This window comes from Odontesthes bonariensis, chromosome 8, assembly GCF_027942865.1.
Source record: "Odontesthes bonariensis isolate fOdoBon6 chromosome 8, fOdoBon6.hap1, whole genome shotgun sequence".
In the NCBI taxonomy this organism is placed as follows: domain Eukaryota; kingdom Metazoa; phylum Chordata; class Actinopteri; order Atheriniformes; family Atherinopsidae; genus Odontesthes; species Odontesthes bonariensis.
The window spans coordinates 30,011,925-30,039,386 of NC_134513.1; the positions used below are offsets into that span (position 1 = coordinate 30,011,925).

A 27,462-nucleotide genomic window follows, 5' to 3' on the forward strand; every position below is an offset into this window, starting at 1 on the left:
GACAACATTTCAGCTGACAGCAGCAGTTCACCTGCAACAATGTCAGGAAGCCTCAGTGTTCAGGTGGGAGTCGCACAGACTCACACACACACTGATGTGTTTGTTCAAAGCTTCCACCTGGTGAAGTGACCCACAGTTAAAGTTCTGACAGGACTGCTGCAGAACAGATGTTCACACATCTGTCAGAGTCTGTCTGTCTGTCTGTCTGTCTGTTTCTGTGTGTGACTTCTGCTGTTTTATCTTTCCTCCATTAGGAAACTCAGCGTTCCAGAGAACTGAACCTTCAGGTTTTACAGGAAGCTGGAACAGAGAAGAGGCATCTTAAAGGAGTGTGAGTCCGTCAGTGTTTCCAGCTCAGCTCGGATGAAATCCTCCGTCTGTCAGCGCTCTGCAGCTCCAACCACCCAACGCCTCCATCTGTGAGGAAAAGCAGGACTCTGCGGTGAGTCTCTTTCATGTTTCAGCCTCTTTTGTCTGTCAAAGTGTTGCTGCTTCAGCAGGAAACAGCTGATCAGAATGACTGCAGAAACCTTATTGATCCTGCAGGGAAACAGCTCTGTTACAACACTCAGTTAAGAAAGGAGGAAACAGGGGAGTGGAAATAGATCAGAATGTGAAGAAGGCAGAAAGTGTGAAAACATGATGAGACGTGTTTAGATGTTGGCTTGTGGGCTGGATATTAGTTTTTAAATGTGGGAATATGGAGCGTCCCGGCCTTCACAGGAGTGAACGTCAGACTTCAGCTCAGAGTCACAGACCCATCCCACCTGTTTACTGCCTCTGAGGCCCCATCCACAAGTAGCCGGGTATCTGCTAAAACTAATATATTTTTCTACGTTTGGACCTGTCATCCACATGAAAACGCATAAAAACGCATCGTAAACGAATGTTTTTAAAAACTCCGGGCAAAGTGAAGATTTTTGAAAACTCCGTTTATGCAGCTGCGTGTAGACAGAGACAACCGGAGATTTGCGTTTTCGAACGTCACAATATGCGCCAAAACAACAACAAATCTGCTTTAAAGTCTAAAGTGCGACCTTTGTTTACTGAAGAAGCATGGATGCCTTGAGAACTGTGGTGGTTATTATTGTGCAGGCGCTGTTTACTGCCTTGATTTTACACGCCCAAGTCGTACTCCCAGAGGAATGGCGTGACAATTTTGCATGTCCCGGTCCTCACTCCTGTCGCTGTCGGAATTATTACGTCCTCATATCGAGGGGCAGTCCACTGTCATGCGATCACCTGTCAGTGTGCTCAAAAAAGTTGCGTGCACACTTTATTATTTAGCTGACGAGGGCAGATTGCGCAAAACAGCAAATGCATTTGGGTTGTCAAGACAGGTGAAAACGCAGCTGTTCGGTTATGTGTGGAAGGTGTTTTTTTCGAAAACGAGGTAATATGGATACAAATTATTTTATAAACGGAGGGGGGTAAATATTCGGTTTTAAAAATATCCGGCTACGTGTGTACATAGCCTGAGTCTGTTCAGAAGCAGCTGGAGACAAATGGAGGAAGTTTTTAGACCAACAGCTGACAGTATGCAGCCAGTTGTTCTGTCTTCATCGGTGTGCCAGCAGCAGCTGTTTGCACATGCTCAGATCTGTTGTTGTGGCTGTTCAGACAGGGTGTGGTGTGGAGGAGGAGGAGGGCATTGTTCATAACGCCCAGTTCATGAAACACCTGCTGGCTTTATCAATGATCTCTCTGGAATGCAGTTTCAGTCAATATAGAGAAAGAAATACTTTCAGAATAATGTCAGTAAGAGAAATGAATAAACCTCTGAAAAGAAATCCTGAAATAAATACATCACATAAATATAAAGAAAGGATGAAGTTAAAGAAATAAAAGATTTATCGATATAAATCTCTGAATGTACATCACTTATTTATTTTGGGTGTCTGATTGACTAATATCATCAATATTTCAAAGCTGTTTCTGTCTCCATGTTTTAATTCCTTATGAGGATTTCAAAGAAGAAATCCACGTAGGGGCGTAAGTAGGGGCATAAGTAGGGGCGTGAGTAGGGGCGTAAGTAGGGGCGTGAGTAGGGGCGTGAGTAGGGGCGTAAGTAGGGGCGTGGACAGGGAGGAGTCGGGTACTCCGACATGTGCGCTCAATTCCACGTTGATTGGGATGTACAAACGAAATGTGCTTGGATTGATGCGTGCGCACAGATTCGTACATCCGACGTTGGAGGGCATTTGGGTTTGAGCGTACGCCATGTTTCAGTAGGAAATCCACACAAGTCTTTGTACATGAGGCCCCAGGTCTCTGCTGCTTCCAACACACCCACCACAGAAAATCTGCTGTTGTTAGAGGAGCAGTCAGAGGTCTCTGCTGCTGCTGGGACTCCTTACTCAGAGGATGTCCAGCTTGTGCAGAATCATCCCCAGGCCTCTGCAGCTCAACACGGCAAGAGGAAGGTTACAGATTCAGGAAGCTGTCCCACTCCCTCTGTGGGCAGCACTCAGAGGGAGTTTTGTTGTCGGCTCAGAGAGCTGGACTGGACAGAAACAGTCTAAATACAGATCAGGTTTCTACACGTACTTCTGCAGCTGCCACTGAGCACTGATGTTGAAGATGATCGTCCTGTGGTGACCAGTTGTGGGTTAGACTAAATACAGAGCACCTTGAACTAATACATATCATCCCTTTCTTCAGTAAAGCATAAAGTATGTGCTTTTATAAAGTCCTCAACCTTTTGGAAGATGCAGATTAGATAAAGTACTGTGGTCAAAAGTCTTAAAACACACCTCATTCCTTTATGTTTTGCCAGGAAAAATGGAAAAAAAGATGGAGCAATTTATTGTAAGACATGCAAGCATGAATGGAAATACAGCAGAGAAGATAATATATTTTTATATTTCCAACAAGACTGAATGTGGACGTTTGCTTTGAGCTCCTTTATTCTCCAACACAGCCTGAACCCTCTAAGATGAGCTTTCTGTCATTTCTTTAAGGAGTCTTCAGGAATAGTTCTCCAGGCTTCTTGAAGGACATCCCAAAGCTCTTCTTTGGATGTGGGCTGCCTTTTGTTCCGTTCTCTGCCAACATGATCCCACACTGCTTCAATAATGTTGAGGTTCGGTCTCTGTGGAGGATTCATCCCTCCATCAGACCTGCTGCCACTGATTTTCAGCCCACTTCTTGTGTCATTTGGCACAGCTCAGCCTTTTCTCCCTGTTTCCCTTCCTTAAGAACGGCTTCTTGACAGTCACCCTTCCATGGAGCCCATTTCTGATGAGGCTTGGGCCAACAGCAGATGGATCAGCTGAAGGTCCAGATGCATCTCTCAGCTCCTGTGTCAGGTCTATGCTGGATTTGTTCCTCTTTCTTAATACCAACACTTTAGAGACGGATGACAGGTAAGAAGCAAACCTACCGGGCACAATCCAGAAGAGAACAGGAGGAAGCCCCATCGCGAGCTGATCTGAGGGTAATTAAATGCTTAAAATAAGCAAATATTACAGAGTCACAACAATAACTAAACATCAGGGACACTCATACCTGCAGGAGCAGCGGAGCTCAGATAACAGGGCATGCACTCAACACCGGAGGAGAGCTCAAAGCGTGACAGGTACTCAAACTGCCATCGAGCAGTTTATAAACTGCAAGAAGACCCGATTGGTCAGTGATTGCAGCAATCAGGAAACTCAATAAAGTTCCTGCCACAGACTGTTTGGCTTTTCAAAGATCTGCAGGTTTCTACCTCTCAGAAAGTCAGAGCCGTCTCTCTGTGACATGAATGTGATGATCATACAGGGTGTAGAGTCTGAGCTGTCAGAGCAGACTGTCAGAGATGAAGTGAGACACTTTGAATGACGACTGGAGGAAGCTGCAGCAACAGCTGTTGTTTCTCTCTGAGCTGGTGAGAAAGAAAAGTCTCTGCTGGACTTTTTTGTTGCTGCAGCTCAAACTCTGAGTGTGATTTTGCTGTGTGTGAGGACACTTAGTTTAATGTGTGAGATGTGAATGGGAGTGTCAGTGTTGGGTTGGGCCCTAAAAAGGTATTTGTGAGCATCACAAACACACAGATATGAGCTCACCTGATTTCCTGTAGAGGAAAAGGGGCGGAGCCTCAGACCAGGCAAACCAGTTGTATCAGATTATGAAGGAACACAGACACATTCAGACGGTTCAGGCTCCATTTTGAGTCGACAGCCATAGGATGAAACCTGAAGTCAGAGTCAGGGTGAGTGTTAACAACATTATTCTGTCAGAGTCTCTGAGTGGGTTTTCTCTCTGTGGACTGCAGAGGAAGAAGAAGCAGAACTCAGCAGTTTGTGTCCGGTGTTAAAACCAAGCTGCTCAGACTGCTCTGAGACAAAGAACTGACCCAACTCAGGCGTAAAATCATCAAGTTCAGATTGTTTCAGCTTTCTGATTCACTCTTTAGTTCAGATTGTTTCAGCTTTCTGATTTACTGTTTAGTTCAGATTGTTTCAGCTTTCTGATTCACTGCTTAGTTCAGATTGTTTCAGCTTTCTGATTCACTTTTAAGTTCAGATTGTTTCAGCTTTCTGATTCACTCTTTAGTTCAGATTGTTTCAGCTTTCTGATTCACTGTTTAGTTCAGATTGTTTCAGCTTTCTGATTCACTCTTTAGTTCAGATTGTTTCAGCTTTCTGATTCACTCTTTAGTTCAGATTGTTTCAGCTTTCTGATTCACTGTTTAGTTCAGATTGTTTCAGCTTTCTGATTCACTGCTTAGTTCAGATTGTTTCAGCTTTCTGATTCACTCTTTAGTTCAGATTGTTTCAGCTTTCTGATTCACTGTTTAGTTCAGATTGTTTCAGCTTTCTGATTCACTCTTTAGTTCAGATTGTTTCAGCTTTCTCATTAACTGCTTAGTTCAGATTGTTTCAGCTTCCTGATTCACTGCTTAGTTCAGAGTGTTTCAGCTTTCTGATTCACTCTTCAGTTCAGATTGTTTCAGCTTTCTGATTCACTGCTTAGTTCAGAGTGTTTCAGCTTTCTGATTCACTCTTTAGTTCAGATTGTTTCAGCTTTCTGATTTACTGCTTAGTTCCGATTGTTTCAGCTCTCTGATTCACTGCTTAGTTCAGATTATTTCAGCTTTCTGACTCACTGCTTAGTTCAGATTGTTTCAGCTCTCTGATTCACTGCTTAGTTCAGATTGTTTCAGCTTTCTGATTCACTCTTTAGTTCAGATTGTTTCAGCTTTCTGATTCACTGTTTAGTTCAGATTGTTTCAGCTTTCTCATTAACTGCTTAGTTCAGATTGTTTCAGCTTCCTGATTCACTGCTTAGTTCAGAGTGTTTCAGCTTTCTGATTCACTCTTCAGTTCAGATTGTTTCAGCTTTCTGATTCACTGCTTAGTTCAGAGTGTTTCAGCTTTCTGATTCACTCTTTAGTTCAGATTGTTTCAGCTTTCTGATTTACTGCTTAGTTCCGATTGTTTCAGCTCTCTGATTCACTGCTTAGTTCAGATTATTTCAGCTTTCTGACTCACTGCTTAGTTCAGATTGTTTCAGCTCTCTGATTCACTGCTTAGTTCAGATTGTTTCAGCTTTCTGATTCACTCTTTAGTTCAGAATGTTGGGTGTGAGGTAGCTGTTGGTCTGACTAATGAAGAAGGCAACCACTTTCATCCTCCAGCAAAGATTTTCTTTCCTTTGGTGGCCATTTTCTCTTCTGAAGCTGTGTCACTGCTGGGGAACGCGTTGCTATGATCACCACTTTCAGAACATTTTTGTTCCTGAATCATTTCCACAGATTGTGAGACGTCTCATCAGAACCTGGATCATTACTGAAGGAGTTTACTGACAGAATGAGTGTATGAACATCTAAATAACACACAGATAAATACTGATGTGTGTTGTTCAGCAGGTTTTTAATCAGTCTTCTTTGATGTTGGAGGACTTCAGAGCAGCTTTGGCAGCAGTAACTCATCTTTAAATACAAACTCCACTCAAAGCTGCAGACTGACAGCTAATCAGCTGATCAGCTGGGTCAGCACAAACTGAGTCTGACAGCTCGGAGGAAAGAAATTATGTCTAATTTCTGTAAAGGTTCCTTCTGACATGGAACAGAAAGAAAAGCAGGAGGTAAAAAGCTTGTTTCAGTTTGGCTGTGAGACTTGAACAGACGTGTTTGTCTTCATTCTTTTCTTCTCTCAGACTGACTGAAGTCCAGAAGATGGACAGAGCAGAGTCTGCAGCGTGCAGCGGTCGCTCTATGAACAGGAACCCATCCAGACCTCCAGAACTCAGTGATGGACCTGGACCATCAGACACAAAGTAAGAGAACTGCTCCTGAAGGGGGGTCAGCTTATTATCTGGGACATCACCATGGCAACATATACTGGTAACCCAAACAGGGTGTGAAGCAGGTTGAACATATTCAGGGTGACAAGCTGACTTTAACCTTATTTTTAGGTGGTCTGGCTTAACTAACCGTAACAATGGAGATCTTGTTAAGCTGTAGTAGGATGCTGGTTATCAACCCAGGTTTTCTGACTCTGAATATGAGCGTGTTCATGTTCATGAGGAGGTGGCGTCAGCTGACCAATCAGAACACACAATTCTATCAGAGTGAAAGCTGGAAGGAAAGAAGACAAAAAGGAAAAAGAATGCCAGCAGTCATCAAAGCAGGAGGAGATGTGATCTGTTTGTGATGGTGTATTCTATTAAAGCATGTGAGAAGGTTTCACACTTATTCTGTCAGACTGAATTCTGCCTGTTTTAAATGATCTTTGCACAAAATAAAGAACAAACAGAAAAGAGATTGAAACAGCCAGAGGGCTTTCTGTAAATGTCTGAGTTCATTTTCTGTCTTCCAGCCTCTAAAATGCTTTTGAGTCGTTAAATGACTGTAGTTAGGTTTTCAACCCCTTTGTAAGATGTATGTGGATATGAATATGAACATACAGACATCAGCTGATTTAGCTTCAGGAATTTAATACCCTGCACACCAGCTGCGGCTATTCAGAGACAACAGGGGAAGCCGGGCAGCCTCTCCCATTCTCTGGCGAAATTGTTAAATTGACGATAAAACAGTTATTCACAAAACACAAGATATGCCCAATACTGCATTTACTTTCATAACTACAACATGTTGTCCTGTAGCTTAATGAAGTGATTTGTTCTGAAATCGCCGCCGTTCACTGAGGAAATCATGTTATGAAGCCGCCACTAACAGCCAGGCTTCCGAGCCGAGGGCTGCCCGGCTTCAGGAGGGGACGGGAGGGTCAAGTTTTTTTCTACAATTCTAGGTCATCATTGGCTAAATCCACAAAACCTCATCACTTCCGAGGCTGCTTGGCGTCTCTGGGGGTAGATTAAACGTGGGCGTGTCAATATGAGGGGCTGTGTCGTGATGATTGGAGTTAGTGTTTGTCCATCATGAGAGATTCTGTGGCAGCCAAATTTTTAAGCGGGGAGAAGCACGCTGGAACTTCAGTACCAAAGCGGATACGAAAGAGAATGGTTGTCTGTGAAAGTGCTGTCGGAGTTTCACTCATTTCCCATCGTTTCCATTTCCATTAAAGGTGCACTGTGTAATACTTTTAGTTGTTTCTTTCCAGAATTCATGCTGCCCATTCACAAATGTTAATTCAATTCAATTCAATTCATTTTTATTTATATAGCGCCAAATACAACAAATGTCATCTCAAGGCACTTAGATAGTAAGTCCAATTCAAGCTAATTGGAATTCAATTAATTAATAATAATCATAATTCATAAAATAATCCAATTCGTTCATATAGAGCCAATTCAAAAACAATTTCCTAGCTAAGAAAACCAACAGATTACACTGAAAACTTTTTGTTTTTCGGTCCAATCTCCCGTCCTGAGCGTGCCTGAGGCGACTGTGGAGAGAAACGACTCCCTTTTAACAGGAAGAAACCTCTGGCAGAACCAGAGTCAGGAAGGGTGGCCATCCGCCTCGACCAGCTGGGGTTTGAGAAGACAGAAAGGGGGGGGGGCAGCACTGTAACACCATTCAAAGGATATCTGTTGGAACAGGGAAACACAAGTTAATGACCACAATAATATCACATATACATAAAGAGAGTAAAGTGAGGAAAGGTGTGACAGATGAGGCCCCCCAGCAGTCTAGGCCTATAGCAGCTTAACTATGGGATGTTTCAGGATTACCTGAGCCATCCCTATTCAAGGTAAACACAAGAAACTTGTGCTAACGAAAAAATAAATAAATAAATAAATAAAGGACCGGACTCAGTGAGTAATTCCCTATACTCCCTATATAGATCTGCTCCTCACACCACAACAACCATCTTTTTACAGCCACAAGCTACCTCAGCCTCTCACCAACTGCACACCAGTCACAGCGGGGTGGGGATGCAAACCCTGGTTCGGGTAGGGGGAGAAATAAAAGAGGTAAGATAAGCGGGAATGGGATGCAAACCCTGGTTCGGGTAGGGGGTAATGAAAGTATAGAGGGTGCCAGAGGTGGAGGCAGAACAAGACACACTAGCAGATACACTATCAGATTCAACAGACCTAACTATAAGCTTTATAAAAAAGGAAAGTTTTAAGCCTGGTCTTAAAAGTGGAAAGGGTGTCTGCTTCCCGGACATTTACTGGCAGCTTATTCCACAATAGAGGGGCCTGATAACTGAAGGCTCTGCCTCCCATTCTACTTTTAGAAACTCTGGGAACCTCAAGTAAACCTGCAGTTTCGGAACGAAGTGATCTGTTAGGAAAATATCTTACAATGAGATCTTTAAGATATGATGGAGCTCGGTCATTAAGAGCTTTATATGTAAGGAGAAGAATCTTAAATTCTATTCTGAATTTAACAGGGAGCCAATGAAGAGAAGCTAAAACTGGAGAAATATGCTCTCCTGTTAGTTCTCATCAAAACTCTGGCTGCAGCATTTTGGATCAACTGAAGGCTTTTCAGAGAATATGTGGGACAGCCCAATAATAAAGAATTACAGTAGTCCAATCTTGAAGTAACAAATGCATGGACTAGTTTTTCTGCATCACTCTGAGACAAGATGTTCCTGATTTTAACAATATTACGAAGATGAAAGAAGGCAGTCCTAGAAACCTGTTTTATATGCGAGTCAAATGATAAGTTCTGGTCAAAAATAACTCCAAGGTTCCTCACTGTAGAACTAGAAGCCAAGGAAATACCATCTAGAGTAACTATATAGCTAGATAATTTCTCCCTGAAACGCTCAGGTCCAAAGATAACGACTTCAGTTTTGTCTGAATTTAGAAGCAGACAGTTCTGAGTCATCCAGGTCTTTATGTCTTTAAGACATGCTTGTAGTCTGACCAACCTATTGGGTTCATCTAGTTTTATAGATAAGTACAGCTGAGTATCATCAGCATAGCAATGGAAATTTATGCCATGCTGTCTAATAATGTTACCTAATGGAAGCATGTATAAAGTGAAAAGAATCGGTCCAAGCACAGAACCCTGGGGAACTCCATGACTTACTCTGGTGTGTGAGGACGATTCTTCATTTACAAGAACAAACTGAAATCTATCAGATAAATATGATTTAAACCAGCCTAATGCAGTTCCTTTAATCCCAATAACATGTTCAAGTCTGTGTAATAAGATACTGTGATCGACCGTATCAAATGCAGCACTGAGATCCAACAGGACAAGCACAGACACAAGTCCGCTATCAGAGGCTAAGAGGAGATCATTGGTAACTTTCAGCAGTGCAGTTTCTGTGCTATGATGCACTCTGAATCCTGACTGAAACTCTTCAAACAGATTATTTCTGTGTAAGTGATCACAAAGCTGAGCTGCAACTATTTTTTCAAGAACTTTAGACATAAAAGGGAGATTGGATATAGGTCTATAATGAGCCAACACTTCTGAATCAAGAGTAGGTTTTTTAAGTAAAGGTTTAATTACAGCAACCTTAAAAGTCTGAGGTACATATCCTGTCAACAAAGACAGATTGATCAAATCCAATATGGAAGTGTCAATTAATGGGAAAACCTCCTTGAACAGTCTGGTTGGGATTGGGTCTAAAATACAAGTTGATGGTTTAGAAGAGACTATTGCTGTTGTTAGTTCAGAGAGATCAACTGGGCAGAAGCCGTCTAAATATGAATCAGGTTCTAAAGATACTTCTAAAGCTGCTGTACTTGATGATACATCACTGATAATAGTGGGAAGGACTCCATCAATCTTCTCTCTGATAGAAACAATTTTATTAATAAAGAAGCTCATGAAGTCATCACTCCTGAGAGTTAAAGGAATAACTGGCTCAGCAGAGCTCGGACTCTTAGTCAGACTGGCTACAGTGCTGAAAAGAAACCTGGGATTATTCTTATTCTCTTCTATCAATGATGAATAATAAGCAGTTCTAGCTTTACGAAGGGCTTTCTTATACATTGTTAAACTATCTTTCCAGACTAACTGAGACTCTTCTAAATTAGAGGAACGCCACTGTCTCTCCAGCTTTCTTGCAGTCTGCTTTAAAGCACGCAGCTGTGAATTATACCAAGGAGCCAACCTCTTCTGACTGATTACCTTCCTTTTCAGAGGGGCAACATTGTCCAATGCTGTACGCATTGAAACTATAGTGCTGTCAACAAGAGAGTCAAGTGTTGCTGGAGTAAAGTTTAGGCAGTCGTCCTCTGTCATATCTGCACATGGCAGTGAAGAAAAGGATGATGGAATTAATTCTTTAAATCTGGTTACAGCATCCTCTGATAGACACCTTCTATATGTAAGTTTCTTCTCAGAAACTGTATAGTCAAGTAATGTAAACTCAAAGGTTATCAGAAAATGGTCAGATAAGACAGGGTTATGAGGGAACACTGTTAACTGTTCACTCTCAATACCATAAGTCAGAACAAGCTCAAGGGTGTGATTAAGGCAGTGAGTCGGTCCGTGAACACTCTGAGAAAATCCAATAGAGTCCAATATAGAATTAAAGTTCATATTCAGGCTGTCATTTTCAACATCTACATGAATATTAAAGTCACCCACTACAATGACTTTATCTGTACTCAGCACTAACTGGGATAAAAACTCTGAGAATTCAGACAGAAACTCAGAATAAGGGCCAGGTGGACGATACACAACAACAAACACAAGAGGTTTCTGGGATTTCCACTTTGCGTGGGAAAAACTGAGAATCACAGATTCAAAAGAGCTCAAACTATTCTTGGGTCTGGGACTGATTAGTAACCCTGATCTGAAGATAGCTGCCACTCCTCCTCCTCTGCCTGTGGTTCCAGGAACATGAACATTTAACAGTCAGAGGGAGTTGCTTCATTAATGCTAACATGATCCTCCTGCTGCAGCCAGGTTTCTGTAAGATAAAATATATCAATAGGATGATCACAAATCAACTCATTCACTAACAGAGACTTCGAAAGGAGAGATCTGATATTCAGCAAACCACATTTAATAGTTTGATGTTTTTGTTCAGTTAAAGTTTTTGTTTTAATAATTTCTTTTTGCACAAGAGGATTTGCTCCTTTTGTGTTAATTGATTGTGTGGGTAGCAGTAGGTGGGAAGCTGCAGAGAAGTGTGTAAGACTACAACTCTGCATCCTGGTCTGAGCCCTGGGTTGTCATGTTTTAGGGTGGCAAATAAATTCATCAATATTTCTAGAAATGAGAGCTGCTCCTTCCAAAGTTTTTAAGAATACTTACCACCACCATCAAACTCTAAGTATTTATTATGACAGGGAAAAATGCTCCACAGATTCTGATCCACCCACAGATCCAGCCATTTACAGGCCTTAGATTCCATCATACTTGATTTTGGCCTTGCTGTGTGAATTTTCAAAGTCTATACCTTCTTTCTGTGTATTTGCTGGGTATACTTGTCATACTAGACACAGCTATGTTATAACTAATTCTTTTTAACTTTGCTATCTTCTGCTTTGGGATGGCACGAGCCACTACAACCCTGAACACGTAATATGGGCACGTAATATGTTTTAAAAGTCAGCGGCCGCCACTACTGCACACTCATATAAGGTACAGGTGTAGGAAAAAGGCAGGGAAATCTTTTATATTTCAGAGATGATTCTGATTAAATGCTGGTTTTTAATCTTTAAAGGTAAACAGGAACAAGCTTAAGAGGAATCAATTCCTGTTTTACGCTCAGAAACATTCACTTTGGCTGACACGTTACTGATAAGGATGCTTCTGAGTCAAACAGAGAAATCTCTCTTTGTCTCCAGTCAGAGTCGGACAGAGACTCTCACCGTAAACGCACCGGCGGCCATTTTATTGCATCATTCTGTAAGTGAAGGGAATTTTTGTTATGTGTATGTGCATATGAATAACAGCATGTTTGTGTTTGCAGAGGTCAGCACCACAGACGGAGAGCAGAGTCTCCAACATCCGACTGTCTGTCTATGAAGAGTGACTGGTCCAAAGAAAGACCTCCTCCGAACCTCAGTGATGAAGCTGGACCCTCAGACACAAAGTAAGAGAACTGAAACACAGATTTTAGGATCTTTCATGATATATTTTACTTTTGTTAAACTCATCATTTACATCCAAACCAGCTAAATTTCCTGTTAACTAGGTTAGCACAGGCACTAACTTGCTTAAACCAAGGAGATGGTGGTGCACAATCTGATGTGGCAAACCCAAAACTCTGGCTACAGAGCTGAGTTTCTGATCATTTTGGTTTCTGTTGGAAATCTAAACTCTACTTCCAGTTCAGGAGCAACATGGACTCTGAACAGGACCACATGTCTGTCAGTGATGGTGTATTTTCTGCCTCCGACAGCTCAGGGGGTCACAGTGGATGGATGTGGGATGAAGTGTGATCATCTCAGAGTGAAGCTGCAGCCAGTGTTGTTAGAATCTATTTGATCAGCACACACTCTCAGCCCAGTTCTTTATCAGTACACTTATTTGTTATCTGTAATTACTACAGAGTTTTTTATTTCTTAATTCTAAAAGAGCAAATGTAGAATAGGATTAGGATTGATATGAAATGTTTTCTGTAGAGCAGCAGCAGTGATATTTACACAGTGAAGTCCCCACATAAACTGAAGATTGAACCAAATGTAAAATGTTGCTGCAGGAAGGGTTGAGTTTGTATTCACATCACACAGCAGAGTTAAGGCCAAACAGAGTTATTTTAAAGTGATTTTAGTGATGAAGACATGTGTTGACAGAGGGAGGAAGAGGAGTGGTGTTTGTGAGGAGGAGCAGCTGTCCTGCTGTGCTCTGTGTCAGGACGTCCTGAAGGATCCGGTCTCTGCCAGCTGTGGACACTGGTTCTGCAGACAGTGCATCACCTCATACTGGGACCAGTCTGCTCCCTCAGGAGGCTCCTCCTGTCCCCAGTGTGGAGAAAGATCCAGAACCAGAGCTGGACCACAGACAGCCAGTCAGAGCAGAATGGCACCAGGTCAGATATTCCTGTTAACCCGTTTAGATGCACACATCACATCAACATGTTCGAGATGCACAAACAATAATGTTTTACAAAAAATATGAATCACCATGACGACAAAGTCGGGGGTTTAAAAAAAGGAGGTTTGACTGCTGAAATGTGTCTGTTTTTATTTCATTTCATGTTTTAGTTTCTTCAGACGCTGAGAATAAAAGTTTCAGTGGACAGTTGTTAGTTTCAGACCCCCTCAAGTTTCAGAAGGACTTTAAACAAAACTCATTTGTTCTTTGGTCAGCAGATGTCGGTCTGCAGGAGGTTTTAGATGAACATAAGATGAGTCTGAGGAGGAGATGTGAATATGTGACTGAAGGAAGTGATGGAACAGGAGGTGGAACCCTCCTCAACAGGATCTACACTGAGCTCTACATCACAGAGGGACAGAGTGAAGAGGTTAATACCCAACATGAGGTGAGGCAGCTGGAGACGGCTTCCAAGACCCTCCATGACACTCCAATCAGGTGCCACGACATCTTCAAAGCCTTACCTGAGCAACAGGGAGCCATCAGAGTGGTTCTGACCAACGGCGTCGCTGGTGTTGGAAAAACCTTCTCAGTGCTGAAGTTCACTCTGGACTGGGCCGAGGGCCTGGAGAACCAGGATGTCAGTGTGGTGATCCTGCTTTCCTTCAGGGAGCTGAACCTGATCAGAGAGGAGCGGCACAGTCTTCTCACGCTGCTCTATGTTTTCCATCCAACATTACAGAAGCTCCCAGCAGAGCAGCTGGCCGGCTGCACACTTCTGTTCATCCTGGACGGCCTGGATGAAAGCAGACTGTCTCTGGAGTTCAGCAACAGGGAGGTTGTGTCTGAGGTCACACAGACGTCATCAGTCAGCGTGCTGCTGACAAACCTCATCAGGGGGAACCTGCTTCCCTCGGCTCGCGTCTGGATAACTTCCCGACCTGCAGCAGCCAATCGGATCCCTCCTACGTGTGTTGGCAGGGTAACAGAAGTACGAGGCTTCACCGATTCCCAGAAGGAGGAGTACTTCAGGAGGAGATTCAGAGATGAAGAGCAGTCCAGCAGAATCAGCTCCCACATCCAGGCATCCAGGAGCCTCCACATCATGTGTGGAATCCCAGTCTTCTGCTGGATCACTGCTTCAGTTCTGGAGCACATGTTGACCCCCGAGCAGAGAGCAGAGCTGCCCAAGACCACCAGTGACATGTACTCCCACTTCCTGCTGGTTCAGACACAGAGGAAGAAGAACAAGTACCACCAGGGACATGAGACGAGTCCACAGGAGCTGACGGAGGCTGACAGGGACGTTCTTCTGAAGCTGGGGAGGCTGGCGTTTGAACATCTGGAGAAAGGAAACATCATGTTCTACCAGGAAGACCTGGAGCAGTGTGGCCTGGATGTCACAGAGGCATCGCTGTATTCAGGAGTTTGTACAGAGATCTTCAAAAGAGAGTGTGTGATCTTCCAGAAACCAGTTTACTGCTTTGTTCATCTGAGTGTTCAGGAGTTTCTGGCTGCAGTCTACATGATGCACTGTTACACCAACAGCAAGGAAAAGGGGCCGAAGAGCTTCCTGGGATTCACCAAGAGGAAGGAAAAGGGGCCGAAGAGCTTCCTGGGATTCACCAACAGGAAGGAAAAGGGGCCGAAGAGCTTCCTGGGATTCACCAACAGGAAGGAAAAGGGGCCGAAGAGCTTCCTGGGATTCACCAACAGGAACACTGAGGTGCTGAAGAGCTTCCTGGGAGAAGACTACAGTGACTCATCTCTGGATGACTTCCTGAAGAGAGTGATGGAGAAATCCCTCAACAGTAAAAATGGCCACCTGGACCTGTTTGTTCGCTTCCTTCATGGCCTCTCTGTGGAGTCCAACCAGAGACTCTTAGCAGGCCTGCTGGGTCAGACAAAGAACAGTCCAGAAACCATCCAGAGAGTCATCAACAACCTGAAGGAGATGAACATGTCCAACATTTCTCCTGACAGAAGCATCAACATCTTCCACTGTCTGATGGAGATGAACCATCTCTCAGTTTATCAGGAGATCCAAAAGTTCCTGAAGTCAGAGAACAGATCAAAGAAGAAACTCTCTGAGATCCAGTGCTCAGCTCTGGCCTACATGCTGCAGACATCAGAGCAGGTTCTGGAGGAGTTGGACCTGGAGGAGTACAACACAACAGATGGGGGACGAAGGAGACTGATTCCAGCTGTGAGGAACTGCAGAAAGGCTCGGTGAGTTGATGTGTTCTTTGACTTCATGAGTCAGTGTAGATTAGTAGTTTAGTTCCCTAAAAGCCGTTTCTGCACATGAACACCAGAGATGTTCTGGAGATGTTTCCCACAGTTTCTGGTCACATGTGCTTCACAGCAGCAGACTTACTGTTGGAGGCAGAAAGCCAACATTAACCTGCTGGTTCTATTGTTTCCAATGTGGGCCGGCTTTACACCCACATGGCCGGTCCCCAACACAACCAGAAGCTAAGAAATCTGGCCAGTTTCTGAAGTCACCACAAAAAGAATGTTTCCATGCCAACCTGACTCACAGGAGAGAATATTTGACAGATTGGGCACAGCTCCCAGCTCACTGGAAATGATGCAACAGAAATCTGTGGGAATATGTTGAAAGAAGTATTTGGGGGGGTTTAAAGTTTTACTGAACTGGATCATTAAAATAAAGGTCAAAAGTTTTTGGTGGTAAAATTCTGATCATTGGATCAGCATAAGGTTTTATGTGTGAGCTGCCTCAGTCAGGTCATTTCATCGTTGGCTGTTGGAGGTATTGATTGTGAAAACTTTGGCTCAACAGTCTCTGCTGTCATATCTTTTACTTCATAATGTGCCGCATATTTTCAATGGGAGACAGGTGTGGACTGCAGGCGGGCCAGTTTAGTTCCTGCACTCTGTTACTATGAAGCCACGCTGCTGGCACACCTGCAGAATGTGGCCTGGCATCGTCTTGCTGAAATAAGCAGGGACGTCCCTGAAAAAGACGCTGCTTTGATGGCAGCATATGTTGCTCCTGTTTGGAGCTTTCAGCATTAATGGCGCCTTCACAGATGTGCAGGTTACCCACGCCATGGGCACAGCCCCACACTATCACAGATGCTGGCTTTGGAACTTCGCTCTGATAACAGTCTGGATGCTCCTTTTCCTCTTTAGCCTGGAGGACACGACGTCCATGATTTCCTTTTATATATACAGATTAGATATCTTAAGACATCGATCTGCAGTGAAATGTAGACGCCATCATCTAAGAAGACGGCATGAACTGTGGCCTTTGCACAGAATGTAAATGTACGAGTTGGAAGTTCAAAGCGTACAGCATACAGTGTTGGAACTGATATCTACGGAGACATAATGATGTTGCTCTGTGGCAGCTTTCACACCCACGGAGAAGCTAACTGGTGCTTAGAGGCTTCTTAGAGTGGATTCTTCCTGTATATGGGTGTGAACAGTCCCAGCTGACAGTGGTTAGCAAAGAGATAGTCTTTTAGCTATAAATGTTCACTAAGCTGAACTTTTTATAAAGATTGTGGAGCCATATAAAATATATAAGAATGTTAAAATGGTTTTCTGAACAAGACGTCCTTATTCTGACTTTAGGATCAGATCAAACATGTTTTCAGTCTAAATGTGATACCGCATTTCCTTCTTTATCTGCAGATTAGAGAAAATAATGAAGAACAGTCTGTTTAAAGGTGCTCAGGTTTGAGAAGAGATTAACGGTGTCGCGTCAAACACAGGAAGATGAGATGAGATCAATCACAGATGTGAAGAACAGATGTTCATGAGCGGACATTACATTCACATCACTGTGTTCAGTTAGAATATAAGTTCAGTTAGCGTTTATAGTGCAGATTGTCTGATTTTATTAGAACTGACTTTACATTTTCTCTCATCACAGACTTTATGCTTGTGAACTCTCAGAGTCTGACTGTGAAGTTGTGGCCTCTGCTTTAAAGTCCAACCCCTCCCATCTTAAACAACTGGACCTGAGTAAAAACAAGCTGTCGGATCCAGTAGTGGAACATCTGTCTGCTGGACTGGAAAGTCCAAACTGCAGACTGGAGACTCTGAGGTCAGTTCACTGCAGCTCTTTTAGTTCTTCTGTTTTAGTTGAAATGATTTAGTGATGTGTGGAAGTATCCAAATATTCAGTGTTTCCACATGTCTGAATTAATCTTCCCTTACATCTTTTTCACCTGCCAAAGCCATTCTTTCCTCACTTTCAGAGACTGAAGCAGAGCTGTTTCCACAGAGGCTGAATGAAGGAGACATTTGCACGCTCAGCAGTTTATCAGAGAGCAGAAACTCAGATTTAAGTTGAAGGAGAACAGATCTGTAGCTTCAGCTTTGTAGCTTCCTGCTGGAGATGGGGGAGGTCTCCCAACCATCAGCCTCAAACTCCACTGATTCTGATAGTTAGTCAAAGCGTCCATCAGCATCCATTAATCAGCCAAACTGATCAATCAGTCCACCTCTGGATGGTTCCAACACTTTTCTAAGGCTCTGTAATGTTTGCACTGACTGAAATAATCAAACACAACAAGTCACAGTAACAAGTTCTGCTGTGTCGACTCTTTAAAGAAGTTTGATTCCATGATTCCATTAAACATCACTGCACCATGTTTTTGTGCCTTTAACCTTCAATAAAACAGTGAACCTGGGGTCCGTTTCACAAAGCAGGTTCAACAAACTCTGAGTCTATTCCTGATCTCTGAGTTGATCTACTCTGAGATAGAAAACTCTGAGTTTTCGGTTCCAGAAACACTGATTTGAGTGAGGTTAATCAACTCTGAGTAGGTTCACCTTGAGTTTAGCGCGTGCACCACAACTTTAAAAAGCCAGCATCAATGGAGCCCCGATTCGACAAGTCACCATAGCAACGGGGAATAGGAGGGGCTACGTTTTTCACCAACCTCGAATTGGAAATCTTAATGCGCTCATACGGCGAGTTTCAATACGTTTTTAGAAATAAGTGCAACACCGTTGCAGCAGCAAAAGTGTAAGTTTAAATGTAGTCCTTTGCAATCACAATAATATTACAAGGAAACTGCTTGAATGGTAGCCCATTCATTTATTTCATTTAGGTGCAATCTCGCGGGGGAGAAGCGCACTTGGCAGCAGTTTAAGATGAAATATAAAAATATTGTTCAAACAGGTGAGACCTCGGCATGGAGGTACCTCATTTTGATCATGTTTTACACTGTAAAATAAATATTAAGTGGCTATTTGACTGTGCAGTTATTTTATTCCCAACATAATGCTGTTTTCACACACATAAACTGTCTTCTCATCTATATCATGTTCTGTTAAATAATTAAGCCTATTTAAACTAACACAGACTTCTACTGAGCCAACAGAAAGAAGGCAGATGCCCATAAAACAGGTGGTGGCCACCACCTCTAACAGGAGGGCAGTGGCTGAGGGAATCCACCCCCAAGACACGAGTGTCTTTATAAAATATAATAGGCCTATATATATTTTTTAAGCCTATTCATACAAATATTTATTTGTCTTTTATGTCTTTTTTTTCTTTTGTCCCAACAAAATTCTGATGCTGCCGCTCAAAAAGATAATTGTCTGTAAATCCAAAAATCTATGCGTGGTCTGATAACCATCTCCGACGAATATTTATTTCTCTGTGCAGTAATGCTGCACCTTCATCCACAGGATCGTTGTCAAAAGGACATGTTGGTGAAAAAAGTCGCCTCCTACTGTGCCTAAAGGACTTCTAGAAGTAGAAGAACTCGCTCTGCTGACTGAATGAATGAGGAAATCAAATGTCGTGTGTGGCTGAAAGAGGGCGGAGACAGAAAGAAACTCGAGGTTTCTTAAATAAAACCTGGTCCCGACCAGGTTAGGTTCAGAGAGTCTGTTACTACGGTAACTGACCGTGAGGTTAAGTTACCTCTCTTTGTGAAACAGGCTAGAGTTACCCCTCTTTCTCGGGGTTGAGTTACCTCCCTTTGTGAAACGGAAAACTCAGGGTTTCCCTCATTTCAGGGTTAATCAACTCGGAGTTTTCACTAAAACTGCTACGTGAAACGGACCTATGATCTCCATTTCAGTCAGTTTGTTCCCATTTGCTCCAAAGTTCCTCCTGACATGTTTGTTTTCTTTGAAACTTGAATCATTTGGCTGCACAACATGAGTTTGTATGGATGGAGCCACTGGTGGAGCTGGCAGAGTTTAAGAGCTGAAGTCACTCCGTCTTTATTGAAGCAGCAGCATGTTGTCATTAATATTAATGAGAGCTCTTTTTCACTTGTTCTGTTGGACTGTTTTAACCTGCATCCTGTTGGCTTCAGCTCACATGTTTTATTCTTTATTCAGATTGGAGCGCTGCGGTTTGTCAGAGATCAGCTGTGCTTCTGTGGTCTCTGCTCTGAAGTCCAACCCCTCCCATCTGAGAGAACTGGACCTGAGCTGGAACATCATCAGTGACTCTGCAGCGAAGGAGCTGTGCAGCTTTCTGCAGAGTCCTCACTGTGGACTGAAGACTCTGAGGTCAGACACCATGTTTTAGTTGTTTGTTCAGATTAATAATAATAATATATAAGTTTTATATAGCGCTTTTCCAGATGCTCAAAGACGCTTTACATAAGGAACAAACAGAAAGCAGAGACAAAAACAAGACATTATAAAGAAAAAGACAAGAGAAAAACACTGTTACAGACTTTAGGCACATAGGGTGGGGGTGGGGGGGGGGGGGTAGATGGCGGGGGAGAGGAACATCTTATCTGGTGTTGTAGGTGATTTGGAACAGGTGGGTTTTGAGCTGTCTTTTGAATGAGGGGAGTGTATCGGAGTTCCGGATGGCGGGGGGGAGGGAGTTCCAAAAGGTAGGGGCAGCGATGGAGAACGCTCTGTTCCCAAGGGTGCGGTACTTGGTCTTGGTGAATATGATGTGAAAGTTGTGCTGATCTTCATGGTAAAGTCTGTTTTCTTCTTCAGTGGTTTAGTTGATGAAATGATGATTCATTAAATAATGAGAAAACACAGTGAATCTGTCAGACAGAAACAAATCTAGAATCACTGGCTGATGCTTCTAGAGCTCCAGAGTTGGTGAATATTTCTGGCTGAAACAATAGCAACAGTTTGGAGCAGCAAAACTCCAAAAGCCCGTTAATCAGCTGATACTAACAAACTCCCCTCCAACACTGTTGGAAATGAACAATCTTTGACTTGGTTAGAAAACAGCTTTCATCACAGCAGCAGTTATCTTCAGTCAGATTCATTCATGATGACAAAATCCAGCCAAAAAGCTTCTCCCACTGATAACTGAAAGGAAATCACTTTCAGTTGAGCTTTATTTCATGAACTCTATCAATAATTCCCTCTGTTACACAATGTCAAGTCCAACTGAAAGTGATGCTGACATTTAGTGACTGGGAGGAAAACACAAAGAAGAGTTTATCAGAAGAAGAATAACATGATTGGACGATGGATGGAAGAAAAGCTGTGAGCTAACTTGTTGCTAGGTAACAGCAGATGGAAGGAGGCTGTGAGTGTGTGTGAGCAGCTTTCCATCAGGTGAGAAATGTGTGAAAACATGCAGCAGAGTCAGTGTTTGATAGCTGTGCAGCCAAAGAGAAGCTGAACAGGTGAAGTGCTGCGACCCTGTGCAGGTGAGCCCAACACAGACACAAAGGATGATCACTGAGCTGCCATGAAGGAGGGAGGCAGGGACTGCTGCATCACTGCAGATACATGCTGTTCTGTTCCCCTGCTGGCTGTATGGGAGCTGTTCCCACCTGTTTTATTCAGTAAGAGCTCAGAGTTGCTGTGAGCAGCATGTGAGTGAATGCAGGCTGAGAAACAGCAGATAAGAAACATGAAGCTTCATCAGTTTCTCTGAGGAACAAAAAAACAGATTCAAAGTGAAAAAAAGTGCAGCAGACGTTTATTTCAGTTTCAATGTAAAGTTCATTCTTCTTTCATAGTGTTTTATTTCCACTTTAGTCTCATTTCTTCATATTTGAGATGTTTTCTGTTTTCAGATTCAAACTTTCTGTCAGATTCTGAACTTTTTTCCACCTTCTTATCCATTTTTTCACTTTCAAACTTTTGCTGCTGACCTGCTTTGAGAGCCAGGACGTCAGCTGACAGGGGGGTTAAATCCTGACTGCCAGAATACCTGACTGATTCTGATAGTTGGTCAAAGCGTCCATCAGCATCCATTAATCAGCCAAACTGATCAATCAGTCCACCTCTGGATGGTTCCAACACTTTTCTAAGGCTCTGTAATGTTTGGACTGACTGAGATATTCAAACACAACAAGTCACAGTAACAAGTTCTGCTGCTGTCGACTCTTTAAAGAAGTTTGATTCCATGATTCCATTAAACATCACTGCACCATGTTTTTGTGCCTTTAACCTTCAATAAAACAGTGAACCTGATCTCCATTTCTATCAGTTTGTTCCCATTTGCTCCAAAGTTCCTCCTGACATGTTTGTTTTCTTTGAAACTTGAATCATTTGGCTGCACAACATGAGTTTGTATGGATGGAGCCACTGGTGGAGCTGGCAGAGTTTAAGAGCTGAAGTCACTCCGTCTTTATTGAAGCAGCAGCATGTTGTCATTAATATTAATGAGAGCTCTTTTTCACTTGTTCTGTTGGACTGTTTTAACCTGCATCCTGTTGGCTTCAGCTCACATGTTTTATTCTTTATTCAGATTGAGCGGCTGCAGGTTGTCAGAGATCAGCTGTGCTTCTGTGGTCTCTGCTCTGAAGTCCAACCCCTCCCATCTGACAGAACTGGACCTGAGCTACAACACCATCAGTGACTCTGCAGCGAAGGAGCTGTGCAGCTTTCTGCAGAGTCCTCACTGTGGACTGAAGACTCTGAGGTCAGACACCATGTTTTAGTTGTTTGTTCAGATTAATATGATGTGAAAGTTGTGCTGGTCTTCATGGTAAAGTCTGTTTTCTTCTTCAGTGGTTTAGTTGATGAAATGATGATTCATTAAATAATGTTTTATTCTTTATTCAGATTGACGTACTGCAGTTTGTCAGAGATCAGCTGTGCTTCTCTGGTCTCTGCTCTGAAGTCCAACCCCCCCCATCTGACAGAACTGGACCTGAGCTGGAACAAGCTGAAAGAATCAGCTGTGAAGGAGCTGTCTGATCTTGTGAAGAGTCCACACAACAAACTGCAGACTCTGATGTCAGTAGAGGGTTGGAGGTCCATGCAGCTCTCAGCTGTATTTTATTGGACTTTATTTATTATTTATTAAAGCTGATGGCAGCTGACAGCTGAGGATGCTCTGAAACACTCCTTTATCTCCTCTCTTCTTTCTTCTCTCTACAGATGGAAGCCATCTCTTCAGCAGTGGCGATGAACAGGACGATGTGAGCTGAGAGGATGAAGCAGCAGCAGCTTGTGTGCAGAGAGACTCTGACTGGATGATGATGTATATCATGCTGATATGTTTTTCTTCCTTTGGAATAATAAAGTTAAAGTTGTTAGAAATGATCAGTAATGAAATGATCCATAAATCCAGCTGCCATCACTACCTGCAGTTCCACCTGAATTTAAAGAAAAGCCAGCGTGTAAAATCTGTCACCTGTTGTATTCTCTTTGCTTCCAGCTTTACCTGGTTACATCTCACTTTGTTCGATTCTGATGGATTTGATAAACATCCATCAGTGGAAATGAGAAGCTGTCAGTGTGATTGCCTTCTTTTATGATTTTATTGCCTTCTTGTGATTTTATGTAGCTGTACAGCACTTTGAATTGTGCTCTAGAAATAAAATTGCCTTGCCTTGATTCAGTCAGAGACGAGCAGCTTTAGAGACAACTAAGCTGAATGAAATGTGGGGACCTGGAAGGAAGATCTTTCTCTCTTTTCACTTTGGATGTTTTCATCTGAAGGTTTTTGTACAGGCTGCAGGGATCATTTCTCCCTGTGGAGACCAGACTTCCAACACCTGCAGCAGTAGGTGGCTGAATGATGGAGTTTAACTTTCTGTATCTGCAACTCACAGCTGCTCTGTTTATTCACAGCTGAGAAATGATCTTCCTGGGGATGACCATAACCTTTATAAACATCACCACTATCTTTATTAATATCAAGAATCAGTCTGAATGTTTCTGGTTCTTTCTTCTGGTCCCAGAATACATCACCATTAATGACCAACTCTCCTGGTCAGTGTTAACTGGTCCTGAATCAGCTCTGCTGCCATGGCAACCAGCGCTGTAGAGACACAGACAGATGAAGTGACAGTGTTTGCTCCAGGTGGAGTTTGTTGGCTCCTGATTGGCTGGAAACAGTCACCTGAACACAGACAGCACAGAGCAGCGGCTGGGAGGAAAAGCATTTTGTGCAGCGCTGCTTCCTCTGGTGAACCTGGGGAGAAGTGACGCTCTGATGCAGCTCAGGCCAAACAAGGACGAGCTGTGAGATCAGAGCAGGGCCCCCCCCCCGTGCTTTCTAACAGCTCCTCAGAGCTCCCATCAGCCCCTGCGGCCCGCAGAGAAGTCCGCTGCTGCTGAGTGACAGCTCAGCTGAAGCTGCTGTGTGGTTTCATGGTCTTCATTTGAATCTGACGGCAGATGGAAAAAAAATCGGGGTCACATGATGCAGAAAGACTAAAAAACATTCATGTTCCCACAAACACATTCAGCTTGGTGGTGAATTTAGTAACACACTCTGTTATCTGTTATTTAACAGCTGGGATGAAAATGCACAACTACAAATCCACACAGCTCCTCAACTCTGATTGAACTCTTCAACGTGTTTGACTTCATTCAAACACATTGAACACATTATTTTTTTATTATTATTATTTTATTATATACTTATTATACCCTTATTTATCCAGTGTTTTTCCTCATGGGGATCTTCCACACCGGGGACTATGCCCACTCGGTCTGTGGGGTCATTACTGTGGGGATGGCCCTGGTTCGGTGTGGCTGGGGGATCCTGCACTGCAGCCCTGGCTGTGGTGTGGATGCCGGCCTGCCCTGATCTGGGCGGTTCCCCGTGGTGGCGGCCTCTGTGGTCATTGGTGGGCTGGCTCCCGGTGTGGACAGATCCCCAAGATACCGTTTCCTCACTTCAGCGTCAAGCCAGATTTTAATGTTGATTTTAATGATGATTTTAATGTTGATTGTTGTTGATATTGATGTTGCTCATGTTGGTGTGGTGGGGGGTGGTTTGTGTGCAGTGTGGTTGTCGGTGTGATGTCGTGTGTGAATTGATGCATGAATTTGATTATTGATTTTATTATGTAAAGCACTTTGTGCTGCTTTTTAGTATGAAAGGTGCTATATAAATAAAGTTTGATTTGATTTGATTCAATAATGGAGCTGAATTTCTATCGACTCATTCTTTTCCCACTCTGTCTTCTGACATGATGGATTTAGTCATGTTGTTCTTCATCGTGTTTCCATCATGCAAACAAAGTGCTGTCAGTGTTCAGCTCTCAGACAGTTCACCTTCAGTTCCACTGACACACTGATGCTGGGAATTCATTTTTATCAGTGCTGCAGTCTGTCCTTCACTCACATGGTGGGAACCTGAGATTTCCTCTGACTCCCAAACACAACTACATTGCTGTCACTGTGCTGCTTATTGGGCTGTGAATGTTGTCAGAGCAGCTTTTCAGCAACAAGCTGCAGATGTGGCTGTTGGGCTGCTTCTGATTCACAGTCAATTCATTTATTTTTATTTTATTCAATTAATTTTTATTTATATTGTGCCAAATACAACAAATGTCATCTCAAGGCACTTAGATAATAATGTCCAATTCAAGCCAATTGGAATTCAATTTATTGTAATCACAGTCAGTGTGGACAACATGGAATGTGGAGCTCAGGAGGAGCAGCTTCTGCTTCTGCTTCTTCCATCATTACTTAGAGAGATGACACTGGAATGACACTGAGATGCTTTGGTATTCAGAGCTTTTATGGATTCTTTAAGGGTGGCAGCTTCATGACACTTTCTCCAGTCTGACCCTCACTTGGAACACAATCAGACATACTGGGACATGTGGGAAAGGATCACAGTGTTCATAGTGTACATATCTGAGAACATCCACAGGAAGACACTTTATCATTTACATGTTGATTCTGTCTTTCAAAGTCAGATTTTTACTAGAATCCATGTTATACACTGTATGCTGACAGGTAGAAAAAATCCCATTCTGCTTGTAAGCAGCTCTTAATAGAAACCAGCATGACTACACTGTTATTACTGTATTATGTTGATGCATGAAAGCAGCTGAATGATTGTGCTGTAAACACTGAGAACAAGCTGAAGATGTGGCTGTTGTGTTACTTTTGCTTCACAGTCAGTGTAGACAACATACAAAACAGCTTCAAAGATACTTCCAGGTGAGGCGTGAAGAAAGCAGCTGTGAGCACCATAACATACAATAAGCACATTATTACTGTCCTGGACAATGATGCATTCAGGTTCAGTTACTGTTGTCCCATTTTTAATCACATATATATAAAGGATCCCTGCTTCTGTTTTCATTTACATCTCATACAGCATTCATACAACCCATGCCACCATTGCCTGGGCTCTATGAACATGTGTTGCATATTATTTACAGTTCAGATCATATAGCTGAAAAAGACAGCAAAACAGCACACGTGATGACTGCTGACTGAGAACAGAGCACCACTGCTTCTGAAATCACAACAAGTGATGTTATCACTGATTATGACTTCACAGTTTTGCATGACATCACAGTAGAAACATGTCATCAGAGGAGATGTATGGGATCAAATTAGGGTCAGAAAGATTTTGTACTTGTACAATGAAGTTTTGAAGTTGTAAAAATATTTTGTGTCTATGTAAAAACATTTTGTGCATGTGTAATAAAGTTTTGAAGTTGTAAAAACATTTTGTGCGTGTGTAATAAAGTTTTGAAGTTGTAAAAACATTTTGTGCATGTGTAACAAAGTTTTAAAGTTGTAAAAAAAAATTGTGTCTACGTAAAAACATTTTGTGCATGTGTAACAAAGTTTTGAAGTTGTAAAAATAGTTTGTGTATGTGTAACAAAGTTTTGAAGTTGTAAAAACATTTTGTGCATGTGTAAAACTAAATCCGACGGACACACAAATTTCCCACCTTCAAGTACGACCCAGAAGTTACAAGTTTACAAAAATCCAGTTACGAGTACGAATTTTGACCCGGTTTTGACGCCTGAGTGACTAGCTAATCAGCACGTTGCTTATTGACTTGCCAATCAACCCGGTGCCCACCCACGCGCCAACCAACCATCCAATCAAGGAGCAGCAATTTCTGCTGGCCGGGATCTGAGTGCCAACGACACTCAGTGGACACACGGAGGAAAAACAGGATGGAGTCAAACGCTTCTGCTCAGGTAAGTTAATTAAAGATATCGGCAATTTCACGATGTAGCAAAAGTTTCTCAATGTCGTCATATAAGCGGTCATATAGGCCTAACGTGAAATGACAGGTGCTGTGCCAAAAGTTGATTCCCGGTACGCGGGAGCGCGCACAGTCTGTTCAATTTGAAAAGCGTAGCTCATATCAGTGTTTCGATGTTTCCCTCCTCCACTCACCACACCCAGTGGTGGTCCGAACCCGGTGCTGGTGCCGTAAATGTTGCCGCGTCGAAATAACACAACGTTTCTTTGCGTAATTAATTATTTCCATCTACACGAAATGCCATCAAACATCCTGTTTTCTGTGTTTATTTGAAAGCCGCGCGCGTTCATCCCCCTCACTAAACATGTCCCGTTTCAGCAGTCAGGTTGCTGGGTGATTTCTACAACAGCTTCAGCCAATGATGGCCAGGCCCTGAGAGGCTTCCTTCAAGCCATGAGGAAAAGGCTCATATGTAGTTTTTCCTGTAGAATAATCTACAGTGATCGTTTAAGAAAAAGTGCAGTTTGCAGGCGTTCCTTCAGGCAAATCACCAGGAATGCTAAGGGGTTAAGGCAGTTATAATACTTTATTGTGTCATAATGATAATGATTACACTTGACACTTTTTTAGTTGTCACCCTGTGATTGAAATGAAAGGCTTGAAATCACAAATGACCGACCAAGGGGAAAGATACAATCAACAAAAGGAAAAAAAACATAATACAGTTTTTTCTGTTCGCTAAAGCACATTTTTTGTAACTTT

The 27,462-nt window shown here is 42.7% G+C and overlaps 1 protein-coding gene across 5 annotated transcripts; it reads left to right on the forward strand.

Annotated features, from left to right (window-relative positions):
• On the forward strand, positions 1-24,663 carry LOC142385544 (NLR family CARD domain-containing protein 3-like). Of its 5 annotated transcripts, none has more exons than XM_075472168.1 (11): positions 1-63; positions 255-442; positions 6,142-6,261; positions 12,285-12,407; positions 13,111-13,346; positions 13,627-15,580; positions 17,253-17,426; positions 19,685-19,858; positions 22,029-22,202; positions 22,346-22,519; positions 22,664-24,663. In XM_075472168.1, exons 3-11 carry the CDS (start codon positions 6,161-6,163, stop codon positions 22,692-22,694), a joined length of 3,141 nt encoding a protein of 1,046 aa, XP_075328283.1. In that variant the 5' UTR covers positions 1-63; positions 255-442; positions 6,142-6,160; the 3' UTR covers positions 22,695-24,663. The 5 variants fall into 5 exon arrangements, with proteins under 5 accessions (XP_075328283.1, XP_075328285.1, XP_075328286.1 ...); XM_075472170.1 differs by having other exon boundaries at positions 2-63; positions 13,630-15,580; XM_075472171.1 differs by lacking the exon at positions 19,685-19,858 and having other exon boundaries at positions 2-63.
• The last annotated feature ends 2,799 nt before the right edge of the window (positions 24,664-27,462 follow it).